General features: G+C 46.0%; 1 protein-coding gene across 1 annotated transcript; it reads right to left on the minus strand.

Moving 5' to 3' along the window:
* Positions 1 to 1,015: 1,015 nt before the first annotated feature.
* Positions 1,016 to 9,755, minus strand: LOC136511367 (uncharacterized). The gene is made up of 10 exons (XM_066505450.1): positions 9,363 to 9,755; positions 8,469 to 9,180; positions 8,272 to 8,376; positions 6,443 to 6,565; positions 6,179 to 6,349; positions 5,849 to 5,978; positions 5,401 to 5,610; positions 5,198 to 5,313; positions 3,423 to 3,533; positions 1,016 to 3,337 (listed from the first exon to the last, which is right to left on the minus strand). The coding sequence occupies exons 2-10, from the start codon at positions 9,161 to 9,163 to the stop codon at positions 1,345 to 1,347; spliced, it is 3,654 nt and encodes a 1,217-aa protein (XP_066361547.1). The 5' UTR covers positions 9,164 to 9,180; positions 9,363 to 9,755; the 3' UTR covers positions 1,016 to 1,344.
* Positions 9,756 to 19,439: the final 9,684 nt, after the last annotated feature.

A 19,439-nucleotide genomic window follows, 5' to 3' on the forward strand; every position in this document is an offset into this window, starting at 1 on the left:
CCAAGAAGTGGAGCAACCTTTAACGAGGGAGACAAAAATAAAGAGCACTGCCTTAAAAATTGATGGTTGCAGTTGCCCCACTGCCCCTAGGAATTGTTCAGCTGATGCGGTGGCCAGAGGACTAGATGCTCTGGTCAAGTGGGCAAGCAATGGAAATGCTAGTCCACTGGACATCATATGCTGATCTCAACGTAGATTTCACACAACCAATAAAAGAATATGTGCTTTATGCAAATTTATAAAACTAGTCTTACTAGTTCAAATATCCAAAAGAGAGATAATTGAACCTCTTACAACCAACTGGTTATATTTTAAACTAGCACATTATTTCCATCAAAACCATAACATAGATGCAGACGACTGTAGGGATCAAGTAGTGCATCAAGAAGTGATTATATTGCGCAGATAGAAGTCCTAGCAGCTAAGGACCTTATGCATACATACAGATGCTTCCAAGCATTTAAGTTTAAGGATGAGGAAATACTAACACCAGCATCAGATATCTTAACATTTCTTATGCATTGAAAGCTTGGCTTTCGACATATATCCATACAGGATGGCAGCACGGTATAAAGGTCAACATATATTGATGCCATGATTGCTTGAAGAGGCTGATCAACAGCAAGACAAATAGCAGCATCTTTTATTCTTTATTATGCCAACAAATCTGAACACTTTCAGATACAAGAACAAGACTAATTGAGCAATGATAACATTAAGTTCATGAAGCCTAACTTGCCAGCTTGAAGTTGTTACTGTTTCATAAACATGTCCTACTACACCTGTAGTGGGGGAAAGAAAAGAAAGGGTTAAGGGTGAAACCCTGAAAACTGTTGCCCTCGGTTGCCCCCACTATCTCTAGAAATTGTTCAGCTGAAGCAAAATACTAGATACTCTGGTTTAGTGGGCAAGCAATGGTGACAGCAGAAAAAATGCTAATTAAAATGACCAGTAGCATATCACAACATAGACTGCACATAATCAAACAAGAAAATAAAATTTATGTGCACAAATATATATAAGATTCATTTTAGTTCATTCATCCAAATTAAAGCAAGGAAGAATCAGCTCTTACAACCATATAGTTATATATTCCAAACTAGCACATGATACTGATACAGAGGAGAGTAGGATTAATTAGTGCATCAAGAAGTGATAACCTTGCATGATACAAGTGCCTGCAGCTAAGGATCTTAATAAGCATATTTAAGGATGAGAAACTACTAGCACCACCATTGGATACCTTCATATTGCTTATTATCAATTGAAACCACGGCTGCCAGCATATATATCCATATAAAGGATGGCAGCAATACTGATGAGAAGAACGACTTTAATCCATTATCACCAATAATCTCCACAGGAGCACTTTCCATCCTTGAAATGGTGGAACCTCTTATTGTCCCTCACAATGAGCTCTCTACCAACGATCCTTGACATGATCTTGATGGCATTATGGCAGTCCCCACATATCCTCAGGTTCTTAATGATGCGAAGTGGAGTCCTTGCTGGGGTGCTAATCAGACCATAAGCAATTGCCAGCCTCTCACTGTGGTACAGCAATGCCTGTTCCTTGGCCTCCTGATCAATGTCATGGAGCACATATCTTGTGTCTGGGACGTACCTCTGCTCATTGACCACCTTCTTTTCAATCTTTGGTGGCAGCCTGTACTCTACTAGCTTGTTCCTCCCATCAAGCATGTTAATTCCCAGGCGCCTCTTCGGAGGTGGGGTTGGGAGCTTCTTAGGGTTTGCCTTGGACGGATCAAGCGACACCAACAACTCCTCTGCCCGGTCCTCAAGATCAATGTCTCCGTTCATCCGGGCCAGGTTCAAGAGCGACTCCCACACCATGGCATTGGGCTCGAAAGGCAGCTTCTCAATGAACTCCAGAGCCTCATTGAGATGCCCTGACTTCCCCAAGACCTCAATGATCCCAACATAGTGCTCCACACCAGGCTCAATGCCATGGTCCCTGGACATGGCATCAAAGTAAAGGAGCGCCTCCTCGATGGCCTCCGAGTTGGCACAAGCATTGAGCACAAGCAGGTAGGTCTGACTGGTGGGTGCCATACACTCCTTCATCAGCTCGAACAGCCGCAGCGCTTCGTCCCCAAGCCCATTGACCGAGTAGCCGTCGATCATGATGTGCCACGAGTCCATGTCGCGGTCAGGCATATTGTCGAACGTCCTGCGGGCATGGGGCATGGCTGCGCACTTGGCGTACATCTCGAGCAGCTTGTTGTTGACCCGGAGGTCACCACGGAAGGGCGAGCGGAGGAAGAAGTCGTGCACCTTCCTGAGCTCCTCCAGCAGCTTAGGGTTGGAGCAGGCGGCCGCGAGCTCGTAGAACGCGGGTGGGTCGGCGCGCGCACCCTTGGCCAGAAGCTCCACGGCGTCCTTCACCCGCCCCTCCCGGCACAGTCCCATCAGCTCCCCAGGCCCCGCCGTAGGTTCGGGCGGCGGCGGCGCCTGCTGGTGCGGTGGTGGAGACCCATGGCCGCGTGGAGGAGGCGGCGGCACATGCTGTCCCGGTGGTGGAGGCCCGTGGCCGTGTGGCGGCGGCGGCATATGCTGTCCCGGTGGTGGAGGCCCGTAGCCGTGCGGCGGCGGAGGCGGAGGCACATGCTGGCCTGGTGGTGGGGGACCGTGGCCGTGTGGCGGCGGAGGCAGAGGGACGTGCTGGCCCGGTGGTGGAGGCCCATGGGCATGTGGCGGCGGAGGCGGAGGCGGCGGCATATGCTGTCCCGGTGGTGGAGGCTCTTGTCCGCGCGGCGGCGGGGGCGGCATATGATGTCCTGGTGGTGGAGGTCCGTAGCCGCGTGGCGGCGGAGGCGGCACATGCTGGTGCGGCGGTGGAGGCCCGTAGCCGCGTGGCGGCGGAGGCGGCACATGCTGGTGCGGCGGTGGAGGCCCATAGCCGCGGGGCGGCGGAGGCGGATGTCCCTGCGGGGACCACTGTGGAGGGGCCCCGGGGGGAGGCGGGTTCCTTGGCGGCACCCACTGCTGGTGGTGGTGGTGGTGGGGAGGGTGGTGGACGTGGTTGGGGGCGGCGGCGGCCGGGGTAGGGAAAGGGTGGTAGGCGTAGGACGATCCCGATTGAGAAGAGGAGAGGGGGCGGGCGAGGAGGTGGAGGAGCGAGCGGGGCCTCGCGGAGGAGACGGCGACGGAGCGGAGCGGGCGCAGGTGGATGGCGGCGGCGGTGGCCATGGGTGCCGATTGGCGAGGGCTTCTCGGCTGGGTGTGATGGGTGGGGTGGGGTTTAAGCGGAAGGCCAGATGGGACTGGACTGGGTGAGGAGGAGACGTGACGAGACGGTGGAAGATATTTCCGGGATCTCAAATGGCGGAATGGTGGTACTGCACCAACCCAAGTGGTCTTTTTACTTGGCCGGCCCACAAGTTAAAGAATCAGGCCCATGCCTGCGCCTCAGGCCACGGAAATGGCAGGCGCCGGCGGCGAACGCAACGCCGCCGTGCGCCATTCGCGGCCGGAATTGAGTTCCGGTGACGTTCATTTCTGCCGGTGCAAACCTGCTCTCATTTCTGCCAGTGTCAGCACTTAGTACTAGAATCCAGTGTCCTTCCGTCCGCTTGAATTTCGATAATGATACGATAACAACGTAAAAAAAAAAAAATCCTGGTCCCCTCGTTTCACTCCCTGCGACGCCTTCATCTCGCGCATCTCCGGCGGTGCTTCCGCCCGTTGCCTGATGCTGCACCTGCCAACGGCCAGAGCTCCCCGCCGGCCTCTTTTTCCTGCCCCCGCCCGCCCGGCCGGTCCGTTCCTCCCTGCGCTCGCCCGGTCACAGCCCGCGTGGCGGCATGTCCCTCTCCTCCCGCCTGCGACAGCGGCAGACAGCATCCTGGCCAAAGCTCGCTGGTGGCCTATCCCTGCCGCCCCCTCTGCTCGCCTCTAGAGGGGCCGCGACGGCGCTGCCCTCCGCCTGCCCGTCCTCCGCTTGCGCTGCGTCGATGAAAAACGCATATACGTTGTAAATGTTTTATAAGGACGTTGCAAAAGTAACTTACACATTGTAATGATTGTACACGCATATTGCAAGCTTCTGTTCTCAATGTTTTATTTATTTTTTTAAGATGTATGTTGCACGTGTGATTATTTGGATATTGCATATGTTTCATACACATGTTCCAAGTGTCTTATCTGGGTGTTTGTGTATGTTTTACAATGTTTTTGAGGTGTGTTTGCAAATGTTTCATATGCATGTTTTAAGTGTTTCGTCTGTCTTGAGGTCTATGTTGTAAGTGTTGCATCTGAATAATGTTTTTAAAAGTGAATCTGCTGTTGCATCTCGCTCCCTCCTCACCTTCGGCTGTCTCGCCTCGGTGTCTCCATCTTCTCTCGGCGCTGGCTAGGCATCTGAACTAGAGGCGCAGGTAGGCGCCACCCCCTCCCCTTCTTCTCGACGCTGATGACGCATATTAGGATGGCGTCGAGACAGGCCACCACGAGTCACACGGGGCACACCACGAGTCACGCGGGGCACATGCTCTTTCTGTTCTGTTACATGGGGGAGGGGTAGGTGCGCTCATTTCTTCTGTTATGCGCTGAGATCACTGTTCCTTGAATCGGATGGCCCTGAGCTACGTTTGGACACGTCCTCGGGCCAGACGTCCGGATGCTAGTCGTTTCGCTTGAATTTTACAGAAAATTCACATAAAAGAACATCATCTCCACTGGAAACGAATACGAAAAGGTTGAATGCTTCAACCTTCAAGCCACACTCATCACATGAGGAAAGAGCCGATCATCTTTTCTACTCGACGATGAGTCCTAACCAAGAACCAGAGAATAAAGTTTCTGTACAAGCTGCTGGACAAACAGAACACGAATAGGATCCACAAGTCTCAATCTCCCAGGGAATCGATCCAACTCTGCCCTCTACTCTGGCTACCACCAAGGAAAGGTAATACCTACAGTACAAAATGCAATGTCCTTCCTATCTCTATCAGTACCAACTATGCCCACCGCCACCATTCAAAGCGCCCAAGTATCCACCATGCCCACCATCCAAAGCCCCACCGGTGTGAAAACCCGCGCAGATTCACAAATAGGTCAACCTTCCGAACGGCCTGCTGAATACATGAGTGAGCAGGCAATAGACAACCCGGCGAACTGAACTGAAACCAAGTTCTTGAACATGGAGATCTGGTGTGCTCTCACTTGGAGTTAGGGCTGGAACCTCGATGACGGTCCTGACTCTCTTCGATCACTGGTTATCTCGAACTCGCTTGAGCTTGCTTTGGACTCGTTATCTGCATTGTTGCTGTGGCCCCTCCGACTCCGGCGGTCCTTCAGACCACAGCACAAGATTTAGCACTACTGCGCAAGAATTATGGAGTAGTTGTATCGATGGACCAAAGCTCAAGATGTACAAACCTCCCGTGACGGGACATCTTCTGCCTCGAGCATCCGAACAACCTGACCCATAGTGGGCCTTTTCTTAGCATCTGGGTCCACACACCTCAGTGCCACTAGAAGTGCGCGCTTCAGAGCACGAATCGCTGGTTTCAACTCCATGTCGGGATCCACTACCTCCTCGGTTCTTCTAGTGCCAACCATCATTTTCAGCCACTCCACCAGATGAACCTGCACAGCCACCATGTTATAGGGCTTGTAGCTGATCAACATTCAGATCTGACACAGCTCCAAGCATAAATTTAAAAGTACTATTGCCATAAGGTCTACTAGGGCATAAACCCAAGATATACATACACCTGAAGCATATTGTCCTCCTAGCAAGCAGATACTGTTTTCTGTGAAACAAATGGCAACTAGTATGGACTTCTTGTTTCAGCATATGCATGCGACAATAGCAGATGCTCACCTCATTAGCAGGCTGGCCATAGTCAACTGGATCCCTCCCAGTCACTGCTTCCAGTAGTAGCACCCCAAAACTATAGACATCGCTCTTCTCATTTAACAGACCTGTATTGGCATACTCAGGAGCCACATACCTGAAACAGTAGTGAAATAAAAGACGAATGGCTGTTTCCATACAAAGCTGTACAGAGCTAAGTCTTCTTTAAAAAAATAGAAAACAAAGCTCTAAATATGTAAACTCCCTACTGCATGTGAATACCATAAGTTCCAGTTAGTGAAGAAAAATCCTACTCCAGAGAATGTTCCCATAAAGAAAAACATGCAAAAAACATACCCGAATGTTCCCATAACTCGAGTTGTGATATGGCTCTTCCCAGCACCCAAGAGCTTGGCCAGTCCAAAATCAGAAAGCTTGCCATTGAATTCTTCATCAATTAAGATATTGCTCGATTTGATATCACGGTGTACAACTTTTGGTTCAATGGCTTCATGTAAATAAGCAAGCCTGTACAACTTTTGGTTCAGTTACAGAAAACATCTTACATTAATAAACCTATGCATATAAAAGATGCAAAATGATGAATGGGTCATTTCTTACGCCTTGGCAATTCCAAGAATGACTTTCATCCGGGCCTCCCAAGTAAGAACACCATGCTGACGCATTGCACCATGAAGCCACTGTTCTAAGTTCCCATTATTCACATACTCATACACAAGCATCCTGGAATAACAGGATATGATTAAGAGAACGCTCAGATGGATTAAATAACCATAGGAAGTATGAAGCAGATAGATTTGAATGGTGTCCACTTTAAATGTTTAATCAGGTTGAACCTAGATGGAGAAAGCAAAAAGGCTCTAATAGCATCACCTCACAAAAATATATAATTGCCAAGGTTTCATTGAATCAGTGGGCCAGCAGTGAGATAGAAAGTCAAATTTAAGGAGCATGACTCAGCTCTCTTCAATTCGGATTTGTTTTTTCTCAAACAAACAGGGGAACTGTGTTTCATTAAGAAAGAGATGTTACATAGAGGAGGGGGGGGACACCCACTCCTAACACACACAACCAACACATCCTACATCAGGACCAGACTAACTATCAGCCAGCAACAAAAAAACAGGGATCAAATGGAAAAAGAAATACCGTAGTGGTTTACAGCAATTTTCAGATTACTAACATAAATGTACACTATTTTACTTTTCTGAGAGGTGGGATATTCATATTCATTTATTCACGAAGGTAAAAAGTAAAAATGCATATCTGGGGTGCCAAGTGACATGCGGTAGCAGGTACAAGTAGAACAGTAAAGTTTTAAATGATCAATTATCTTTAGAAAACCTGCTTATGTTGTCAATTGAAGTTATGAAGACATATTCTCATTAGGCACAGTTGTTCTTAGCATTATATCAGACATTAACGCAAAAGTTGGCGAACAAGAGCTTCTAGAGGTATAATATGATGATGTTGGCAGGCCAGTAAATCATAGCTGTTTGGCTTCTAATTAAGGACTGTTGTTAAGTACCATACTTCACGCTCCTAGTTTTACAGATGTAGGGCCCGTTTGGTTTGGGGACTGGCATATTTGCCTGGGTAGGAAGCTCCCAGGCCTTCAATTCTGAGTGCCAGTCGGCCAGATAGACGTGCCTGGGGGTGGGAGAGCACCCCCAGGCTACACCAGGAACCAAACAGGCCCGTAATGCATGGTTAGACCTATAAGGCTTGTGAATGCCAAAGACCTATTGTATTCCTCTCAAAGCACCACGAGCAATGATATATCCAAAGAAAGAATGGGGCACGAGACATTATGAGATTTCAGTGAACCATTCCGTAAAACGCTTCCGTCCAGTAAAAGAATACCATCTGTTACCATGTTGTGCCAAACTATAACAGCTACCATACAAGTTTCGCAGCATAAATGCATCAGCGGGTATGTAAAGAACAAAGCGCAACACAAACTGATGAATAATAGAAGTAATACGTCCGAGGTGATGGATCAATAACAGACGTACACTTCTACTGGGTACTAAAAAGGCTGGTCATTCCTCTAAAAATAAAGGCTGGTCATAAGTTGTAAACTATTTATTATGGTATTCAACAAATAGAAAACAGTCAAGCAAAGTGAGAGAATGCTTGACTGAGGGCTTGGTTGCAAGCTAGGTAAATCATAACAATGATTACTATGATCATCGGATAAAATTCTCGAGGGCTGAAATGTTACAGTTGAATCAATGCACCAAGGCAGATGCATTCTCAAAGTGTGATCAAGCGCTAGATTTCGTAAGGGTTGGAGCTTCGACATTTGATCATGAACATAGGGTGCAATTATATGTGGATCAGTAGTCATTGTATTGAAGTACATATATATGGTAGCAGAGACAACAGCTTGCAAACAATTAGCGCATTTGATCAGGAAATAGCTTCACCTGTGGATACCCTCAACACAATATCCTAGAAGGCGGACAAGATTCTTATGCCTGACATGCCCAATTGCCTCAACTTCAACCCTGAACTCCTTTTCTGCCTGACCCCTACAGTGACATACCAAACACTATCAAAATGCTGAGACCATTTCAGGTTCTATACGAAAGTTAAGGTAAAAACAATCATCAGAGCTTCTTACATGTTATTAAGAAGCTTTTTAATTGCAACATCACTCCCATTAATGAGTCGACCCCGGTAAACTATCCCGTATCCACCTTCTCCAATGACATTCTCCTTGGAGAACCGATTCGTCGCACGTTCCAAATCCCTGAGAGTAAACCAATGGCCCCATCCGAGATGCGAAAACTCGGGGAGACCAACCAACGGAGACGCGGAGACAGTCGGATACTGAGAGTACTGCCTCCTAGCAATAGCATTGCCCGAGTTGCCTTCATCACCAGAGTACGAGCTCGCAGCCCTCTCGCACTGGTACGCCGAGCTGCACTGGCTCAGATTATCCGCGTCGCTCGACTTGCTCCTGACCAGGTGGCCCAGCATTTTCCCGGAATCCTTCTCGCAGTGCTTCTCCTGCACTGTCACTGCCAGCGAGCGGCTCTCGTGCACATGGAAGCTCTGCACAGCAGCGTGCTCACGCACCTCGTCCACCGCAATCTCCTTGGACACGTCCGGAATCTGGGACACTGGGATGGTATTGGTGCTGTCGAAGGACGACTTGCTGGGCTTCCTCCGGTATATGGACCAGAAGCACATGAAGCCTAGGATGAACAGGATCGCCACCCAGATGCAGATGCCAATCACAATCCATAGCCTCAGGCCAAACGGCGGTGTCCTGGAAGATAGCTCCGCCCGCAGGATTTCGCCAGTCGTCGACATCTCTGCTCCTCAGCAACCTACACAGAAGAAGCGTCGCGTCGGTACCGTCATCATAGTAACTAAGATAGAGAACCAGAGGCGGGAGAAGAATTTGCAAAAAAAAAAAAAAAAAAAAAAAAAAAAAAAAAAAAAAAAAAAAATCGCGAGTATGATATACGGTAACTGGGGAGCGGATCGGATCCGAACAGAAATAGCTTACATTAGGGTTTGGAGTGCGGCATGAAGGGGAGGGGGAGGTGGCGGGCGTACGTGGTGGGTGCTCGTCGTCGCCGGCGAAGGGCCGGGCCCCCCGACGACGCAAGACGGGGCGAAGGGCGCGCGGCCGCTCCTTCCTCTTCCGATTCCTCTTCCTCCAGCTGGAGGTCTTCGCTCCTCGGTCCCTCGGCGGCGTCACGTCAGCGCGGTGCGGAGCGGGAGGAGGTAGCCATGGGAGGCCGGCCGGCCGGCTCTCCGCTCCGGGGGAGAGGGGAGGCAATGCTTGCTTGCTGGGTAATGGATGAATAGATGGATCGGGGAGGTGGAGAAAAGGGCCGACAGTGCAAGGGAAGCAAGCAAGCACACAATAATAAAGTTTGCACACTACACTGATGACTGATTCGGCTATGTTCGGCGCTGCTCGTAAAGCCCCCGTGCTGATGGGTACGACTGATTCGTGGGGAGGGAAAACACTAGCTTATAAGCCGGCTTATATATAATTATATAATGACAGCTGAACACTCTTAGGGCTCGTTCGGTCGGGCGAAATTCAACCAAAACTAGTATAGATTAGTAAAGTATTTCCAGTAGGAATGGATCCAGGGGATGTTTCCCTGCTAAACAAATAGGCCCTTATTGGAAAAAAAAAAAAGGCATGAGGAAACGGAACAAAAACAGCTGTAAAAAGACAGGGGACGACTCGTGATGGCCAGACGGCGTATCTGCTGGAGGCACCCTGCACGCTTGGGTGACCTATATTTGACGGTAGTACCAGCTATACTGGTCCCGTTCGGCTTGCTGAAACTTGGCTGAAAGTGGCTGAAAAATATTGTTCTGGCTGAAATGTTGTGAGAGAAAAATACTGTTCCGGCTGAAAAAAGAAGATGAACAAGCCGGATATAAGGTAAGCCGAACGAGGCTTTTATATATAAGATATAAGAGGGGGTCCATGACGCCTATTATAGAAAAAATATTACTATTTACCTTTCATGCGTGAAATCCATTGTCCGGCACAGGCTGGCCGCTGGCGATGTCACCCCTTGTCGGGAACACCCTAACAAGGGGTGTCGGTGCAAGGGAAGCACGATATATATGTAGACACACGATGTATATGTAGACATTTAACACATATAAGGTCATAGACCGGGCAGTTTAATATGATCACATATACATAAACGACAAAAATTTAATGGAGACATATCTTAGAGATTTTTCTCGAACGGTATCGATAGGTACATGATCCACAGGTGGTTGATCTACCTTGTTTGTCTCTTTTCATACAACAGCTACGTGAAAAGGTTAAAATGCATAGAGTAAAAGAAGCGATGCATGAAAAGGGAAACAAATTACGATTCAGGCCCCGTTTAGTTGAAGCCAAAAACCAAAATTTTTTGCATAGTACCCGTCACATCAAATCTTACGGCACATGCATGGAGTACTAAATGTAGACGAAAAAAAACTAATTGCACAGTTAGCCGAGAAATCGTGAGACGAATCTTTTAAGCCTAATTAGTCCATAATTGGATAATTTTTGCCAAATAAAAACGAAAGTGCTGCAGTAGCCAAAAGTCAAAAATTTTTGGAACTAAACGGGGCCTCAATGTAACGGGGGACGAACCATCCGCACTACCACGTGGGTGGGGAAGTTTTTTTTTTTAATTTGTACAACCAAAGCTAGTCAATGCCACGTAGGGTGTGATCTTACCTGTAATAATACTTTGTTTGCTTCGAAGCCTCTAGACAGCACACACACCATGCACCGATTCCAGCTCCAGGCTTCCAAAATCAGACAACTGGGAACACTCCGAAGTCCGAACACCAAGCAATGTTATGTGAGAGCAAAAGCAAACATGCCCTGATTGATATAGGTTAATGGTAATTATTATAGGTTAAAATTGCACCTCGAATGGTGTTCGCATATATGGAATTACCCCCAAAGGAGTTAGTTAGTCGGTCTGAACAAATCATAGTAGCACATCCGTTTTGTGGTGAGTAAACAATGGAGTTTACTCGTTTTACCGCGGTCTTAGTGCGCGGAGCATAATTCCCGTTACGGGAGGTGTAGGCGTGGGACACAGGCTAGGGGAAAGGCTTGGGCATCGCACACACGTACACAGCTCACGCGCACACACCTTCCAACACAAGACATGATCCGGGCGACGGGCACGGGACGGCAGCCGTGGCCCACAGGTCATGGAGACAGCGCGGCCCCTCGTGTTGGGTAGCGGTGTGCACGCAAGGAGAGCAGAGCAGAGCATGGCCGAGAACGCATGAGGTCAAACTCAAACGGACACCACAGCCCAAATCTAGGCCTTGTTTAGATGCAAAAAATTTTGCAAAATGATCACTGTAGCATTTTCGTTGTTATTTGGCAATTAGTGTCCAATCATAGTTTAATTAGGCTTAAAAGATTCGTCTCGTGGATTTCGTCTAAACTGTGTAATTAGTTTTATTTTTTATTTATATTTAATGCTTTATGCATGCGTCCAAAGATTCGATGTGACGGGAATTATGAAAAATTTTGCAAAATTTTTGGAACTAAACTGGCCCTAGCTACGTGCTTCATGGTCAAAATGACGGCAAGGCCCAACGGCTAGCTAGCTCCCGGGCTGACGTGGGTCGGGCTCAGTAGTCAGACGATGGGCGCGGCCCGGTCCCGCTCCTGCAGCGTCCCGTTGCATCTGGACATCTGGTCCCGAAACTGCGTAGGCATAGCGTAGTAGTAACGGAGGATGACACCCGGGTCCCACGTCTGACCTGTTCACCTCCGGCTATTTGCCTCCGATCCTTGTTTGGGTTTCTTTGGAATTTATTTATGAACAGGACAGCTCACGTTATGAGAAGTCGACAAGTGTCCTCTTTCCAATATGTGACTAAAGCCATTAAGGTGTCACATGACATGATGGCACTTAACGAACACAACAGCAAGGCACGTTGCAATGCTCCACCCTTCTTTGCAAATATATGGCTAATTGCGATAATTGTTAGACCCTATTTGGCTCCAAGCAGCTAATAGTAAGCTGCCGATAGTTAGTTCATTTGGATTCAAACGGATCCAGCTAATAGTTTAGCTAATTGTTAGCTAATATTAAACTAAGTTAATAGTTAGCTAGATAATAACTTATAGCTAATATTGCCAACAGGGTACATGTGCACAAATACTCGTCAGTTAACCTATACCAAGTGACCCCTTGTATATACTTTCTCTGTCCCAAAGTAAAATATTTTTTTAGAATTGCCCTAAGTTAAAATATTTTAAATCTAATAAAATTTATATAAAAGCATCGGTATTTATGCCATCAAATTAGTGTCACTAGATACATTATAATTTTTTTCATAACCTACTTATTTGGTGTCATAAATAGTGTTATACATTCTTCACTATAAAGTTGATTTAGCACTTTAGCCCAAGATAGTTCGGCTTAGGATAATTTTAGAAGTTGGTTATATTTATCTGGGATAGGGGGTTATGTTTGGTTTTCTTTCATGTCTATAACGACATCATGATTATATATAAAAGAATGTTACGTGTGTACACGTGGGACGACGCGAATCAAGTGTATTGGATTTAGTGGGCTCGTCAGGCCCGCGCTAATCACTTTGCTCTTGCTTGAGACTTGAGAGGTGTCAACTCCACGTGGCTTCTGCTAACCTTTTTCCCTTCAAATTCGGCTAGACTATTTTGTTAGTACTATTTTTCTCTTTCAAGATTGTGTTTATAACTCTCGTCGAAATCACGTCTGCTTTACTCGGGCAATTCAGGTCCAGGGCAAAACACAGTTTTATTTGACGAGCAAGCTAATGACCAACTCTCTTTTCAAAAAATAGTATAGTTTAATAGTTTTGTCATAAGTTAATAAGCTCGTCTAATTTTATCTAAGTTTACAGCAAAATACTCTGACATCCATGACTTCAAATTAGAGCATCTATTTGACCCAGAAGATGTAAATATTTTTTTCTCATGGAATTTGGTCAAATTTAGTTAAATTTGACTAATGGCAATGCAAGGCTAAAGTGATATTTATAGTTACAAAGTTTAGTTGACAAATTAATTCCATTACTAGCCGTCTTCAATTTGCTGGGAGGCCTCCAGCTAGCAGCTGGGGCTAGTAGTGCCTTACCTTAGGTGCCAAGTCTTGTTTGACACTTGATGACACCTGACCTGATTTGTGCGCCATCGATCTTGATGGAACGTGCTCTATTTATATCGTGGCATTATTAGTGCATTCCTAATAAAGACTAAAGTGCTGATATATATGCCGTACGACTGTACGAGCACAATATGTGTATGCAGGGGGTTACTTTTTTATTTTTAGCATTTTTAAAAAAAATCACAAATATATCCTTGGAGGTATGATTTTAAAATCTGGACTCTTGCTCGGCGCCATCGTTGGTGGCGCCGAGCTTACACGTTTCCGCGCTATAGATTCTGGCGCCTAGGTCTTAGGCTTGACGCAGACGTGGCGGTGACTTGGCAGGCTGCTTGACGCCGTAGATTCTGGCATCGAGCTTGGCGCCGTAGATTCTGGCGCCGAGTTTGGCGCCAATATCTATGGCGCCAAGGTGGTGTTTAAGCCGCCCTCAACCTTCCTGTCCGAACCTTGTTCCTCTTATTTCTCCTCCCTCTCGGATTTTTTCACTCCCCACTTCGTCCTACCTCACGAATCGATATACTGGACCTTGAAAACTTTGATTTGATCCATAGATCTTCGAGAGTAAGGTATCCTTGCTTCCTTCCTAGTTTTTTTTTGCATCAATTCAGTATATGTTAGTTGGATTTTTTAACCTAAGAATCGTCATTACTTAGGGTTTCATGCAATTTTTAATATTTGTATTATACAACAGTATGATACCAAGGCGTAGAAAAGCCAGCAAACCAAGGTAACCTCAGCGCATGTTGTTATATTATGGGTTCATTGTTGTGCATCAAATGGAAAATCCTAGGTTTAGGGTTTAATGTTAATTGCTTTTGGTTCTTAAAACGAAATTGGTTGAATTGTAGTTATGGCCGGATGACCGGAAATGCCTTCGACCCATTGCCTCTGCCTAGTGGTGTTCCAGTGCCCATGTGCTTGTGCGGCGATCCTTATAAGGTAGCCAAGTCCAATGAAGAGGACACGTATAGGCATAGGTATTGGATGCGTTCTAATTTTACGTTTGAGCCTACACTTCGTCAGCGCCGTATTAACAAGATGGTGAGAAATTGATGTTTGTGTCATATTACATCTTGCATGATTTTTTTGTTTTTGTAACAATTGTATTTTTTTACAGACCCCTCCACCGCTCTGTGATTTTGAGCAGTGGATCGACACTGAGATTAAGCCTAAAGACAAGGAATGAATGTAGAACTGTTGCGGTGGGAGGCAGTGGACAAGGAGATGATGGAGAAGAGACGCGGAGAGGAGGCTGCAAAAAAGAAGCACAAGGAAGAGGAGGAAAGGAGGCGTATTGCTGCGTACAGGGAGGAGAGAGAGAGAGAAGAAGCTTGAGAGTATACGTCGAGCGAAAGCAGCGATGGAGAAGAATCTCGATGCCCTGAGGAAGAGAAAGTAGCCTCGTTGCACTCAGTAGTCTCCATGACTTAGTTCTATGGTTTATTCATGAACAATATTATCTACTGTCGACATATACTTCTAGTATTATTGTGTTGTTTAATATAGCATAGTATTAGACTTTTTATTATGTAGTTGTTTTCATTATTTGTGGTCATAATATTCAGTATAATATTATGGACGTAGTGAAATGTGATCACGTGCTGCAAACAAAACCTAACAAAGTAGGGCATTATATAATTCAACACACAAAACACATGAAACATGAAATGGCATGTGAGAACATGTACCGAACTAGGGTATAGAGTTCCTTTAACTAAACCTAACATGCCTTAGGTAATTAAACCAAACAACAAACACATGGATATGCTATGTGAATAAGATAGGGTCGTCCTAGTAGTGTGGCCACATAGCAAATTGTGTTGCACCTTCTCTACAGTAGCCTCCCATTGTTTGTGTTGGTGGTGGCGGGGGTGACGACGGAGGCCCCTTGTTCTTGTGGTTAGGGCAGGTGTAATATGGATCATTGTAGAGTGCCTCCTATGAATCGACACCATTGTTGTTGTCATCCTATTCATCATCCTCGTAACCGCTGTTAACTTCCCTTTCTAAATCGAAGATATGGTCCTGCAGGTAGTAGATATACTCCGCATACGGATAAATAGGTCGAGGATCGACCCACCTAGTGAACCCATAGTTTTCTTTGGCCAAGGAAGACTACAATAAGTATGTCATATAAGTTGTATAGAAGAGGAACATATTGAAGAAACAAATAATAATAGCAATTACCCATGTTCACGGACATTTGAAGAAACGACGACCTCCATCTATTCCCTCAGTGAACATCTACACTAGGCAGTCCTCACCATGCATGTATTTTGGCCACTCTTCTTTCCATTCACCGTATCCTCTCAGTGGTGCCTCTTTGGTGAAATCATTTTTGCTCTCAACTAGAAACCTCTCATAAAGAGCTTCCTTAAAGAAATCAGGACCAAGAGAACCCTCCCACATAATGGTAGTTCCCTTCCACTTTCCTCTCCCTCTGGACGACCCTTTAGACATTGGTACTGCAACGAAAGAAAATACTAGTTGGGTAGTAAGTAGCAATGCATCCAGCATTGCGTATGTATAGGTAGAGGCAAGTTTAGTTGCCATTTCAATGTGTTATAACCGGTCACAAGAAGCCTAATTAGTTTCACTGAAGAGCCTATTTCAATGGACACTGAAAAACCTAGATTCGTTTTCTAAAAAGTCTATTCATCGTTGACATGACAAATCATTGAAAAGCCTAGATGTTATAAGTGTACTATGTAAGTGAAGTGATAAATTGCTGCTGTCACTGTACTCCTCGTCCTTGTAACTAAAAAGTCTATTTTCATTGGCCTCGTTCGCTTCGCTGAAAAAACAAGCCGAAATACTGTTCCGACTGATTTGTTGTGAGAGAAAAATATTGTTTCGGCTGAAAAAACAAGATGAAAAGTACAGATTATAAGAGAAGCGAACAGGACCATTGTCTAAAAAGCCTAGATTCATCCACTGTTACTGAAAAGCCTAGATCCTATAGGTGTACTATGTAAGTGAAGTGATAAATCGCTGTTGTCATCGTACTTCTCATCCTTGTAACTAAAAAGTCTATTTTCATTATCTGAAAAGCCTAGATTCGTTCACTGTTACTGAAAAGCCAAGATTCATCTACAAAGCGTCTGTACGATATGATTGGACTATACATGTTCTAATGAATTTACATTTAATCTATGTACTATATTTGTGCCTTTTTAGCAGTGTAGTATAATTAATGATTTACGTAAAAAAATTCGCAAGAGTTTTCCTTGTTTCAGGAGCATCCACAGTTACAACAGTTCTCAATAATAATACTTGTCAACAGATAGCAACATGTTTTGTTTTCTTTTGTACAAGAATCTAACGTATTATAAGCATGCTACGGCTCGAAGGTGCCACTAACTAAAATAGATACCTCTAACGCATAATGTATTGGTATGCAACTTAACTTAGAAAAATAAGGCAATTGACTTACCACTCTGTCCAAGATTGGTCCTGCCTCCACCTGCCTTCCTGCACGAGTAGATTGGTCGTACGCCGTGTCTTCATCGTCGGAGGACTCGATGTAGGCATAGTCATCTTCTATCCATTGTAGCCTCAGCCTACAATGTGTCGCACGTTGGTACCAAGCTTGGTAGTGCCTGAACTCACGGTTCATGTGTGGCTCGTTGTTCTCGTCCATGTTGTCGTGCAACAGCTCTCATTGCTCAATATAGTACTGGTGGTGCTTCTCCTAGTCAAAAATCTTTCTGTTCTTCTGACGATCCAACCTGCATGTATGTCATCATTACTTGAATCCATGTACATGCCACCATATTAATAAAAATGGACCATCACGAGACAACTAAAATAGCAAAACACTTACTTATATAAGTCAACGCCAGTCAAGAATGGAGCCGTTGGCCAAAGCAGTCTTACTCTAAATTGGCATGCAACTCTATCTGGCAAGTAGAACTCGACAGTATAGAAATAGATTAGAGGGCATCTCATCCTATAGAAGTCGTCGTCGCACCCACACAGGTTGCTCAACTGAAAAGGAAGTGCCCCCTCTCCATCGTACGGCTCCCACGACACCTAGAACATGTCCATACAAGATGTTAGATGCTATACTAAACCATTTCAAACCAGTATGGAAAATAAAATTTACTTACACTAGACGCCGTGAGCATGTCTAACTCGTTCATGAACTCAATGTATGCCCGCTATAACCTCACGTGCGGAACCCTAACCTGGTCCTAAAGGTACGCCCACGTTGGCTGTCGACATGGAGGTTGACCTGGGAACCACTCACGGCGAACCAAAACCTCAGGATGGCCAACTGGTAGATGAACCCACATCCACAACTGTAGTAGGTACACGCATCCACCAAGTGACGCTGTGGACAAAGTCCAATGACACGTCTCACAAAGCTGCCGGTAAAGAAAACCCAACACTACAGAGCCCCAGCTGTACTAACCTGCCTAGTCCTAGTCACTGAGGTATTGTACCTACATCCACGACGTAGTGTCACCCGTGGCATCAGAGAAAAGAACATAGACAAATAGGTGTAGGATCCATGCCCTACAGTAGTACCCAACTGTCTCCTCATCTGCCTCCTCAGGGCACTGTGCGAACTTTCATCGGAGCCAGGAGATTAGAACTCTAGAAGTGCGAGCCCCTTGCTCGCCAACCTCATGCCCAAGGAAGGCCTCTACTCGTGCTCTCTAACCTTCTGACCTGCACTGGTGAAAGCTCTAGTTTAGTTTTGGTTAATTGATAAAACCCTAAGTGCTAACCTAGTTTATCAAAGTGATTATGACATAGGTAGCACTACTCCAAGTGGTGAAGCAATGGCAAAGATCATGACGATGGTGATAGCATGGTGATGATCAAATGCTTGAACTTGGAAAAGAAGAAAGAGAAAAACAAAAGGCTCAAGGCAAAGGTATAAATAGTAGGAGCTATTTTGTTTTAAGTGATCGAGACACTTAGTGAGTGTGATCACATTTAGGATTGATAGCCGTACTATTAAAAGGGGTGAAACTCGTATTTAAATGCAGTTATCAAAGTGCCACTAGATGCTCTAACTCATTGCATATGCATTTAGGATCTAGTGGAGAGCTAACACCCTTGAAAGTATTTGTGAAAATATGCTAACACATGTGCACAAGGTGATACACTTGGTGGTTGGCACATTTGAGCAAGGGTTAGAAATTTCACCGGCAGAGTGTCTGCCCGTAGAGTGCGGACAGTTCGACGGTGCCACCGGCGCCCTATATAGAAAAGACAGGGGTTCACAGAGTGACCAGACGCTGGTGACGTAGTGATCGGACACTAGGGTCCTACATCCGGTTAGTAGCATTAGTGAGCACGCATCTCGGTCTTGTGACCAGACGTTGGCGCAAAGAGTGATCGGACGCTGGCAAGGTGCATCTGGTCAATGCTGACATACGCTGACATGTGGCGCACATTGGAGGCATTGAGTGACCAAATGCTAGGTGAGTCCGGTCGAGCATGACCAGACGCGTCCGATCGTGATTTTGCGTGAATGGAACCTTACTGGAAACGACCGGACGCTGAGGTCCAACGTCCGGTCACTTCGCAGCAGCGCATTCGGTCATCACTTAACCATTGGGATCGGGTGCTTAGTATTTGAAGAGAGGGGACATGTGGCGTGCATCGCACGACCGGACACTGAGATCCAGCGTCTGGTCAATCTGACCGGAGCATCTGGTCGGCCTGTGTTCAGTGCAGTGAGTAGCCCAACGGCTCTATTTTATGGGGGCTTCTATTTAAGCCCCATAACTGGCTCAAGCTCACTCTCTTGGCCATTTGCATTGATATAGCAACCTTGTGAGCTTAGCCAAAGCCCTCCCACTCATCTTCATCATTATTTCATCATCATTGTGAGATTGGGAGAGAATCCAAGTGCATTGCTTGAATGATTGCATCTAGAGGCACTTGGTGTTCGTGTTTTACTATAGGATTCA

Source organism: Miscanthus floridulus, chromosome 16, assembly GCF_019320115.1.
Source record: "Miscanthus floridulus cultivar M001 chromosome 16, ASM1932011v1, whole genome shotgun sequence".
In the NCBI taxonomy this organism is placed as follows: Eukaryota; Viridiplantae; Streptophyta; class Magnoliopsida; order Poales; family Poaceae; genus Miscanthus; species Miscanthus floridulus.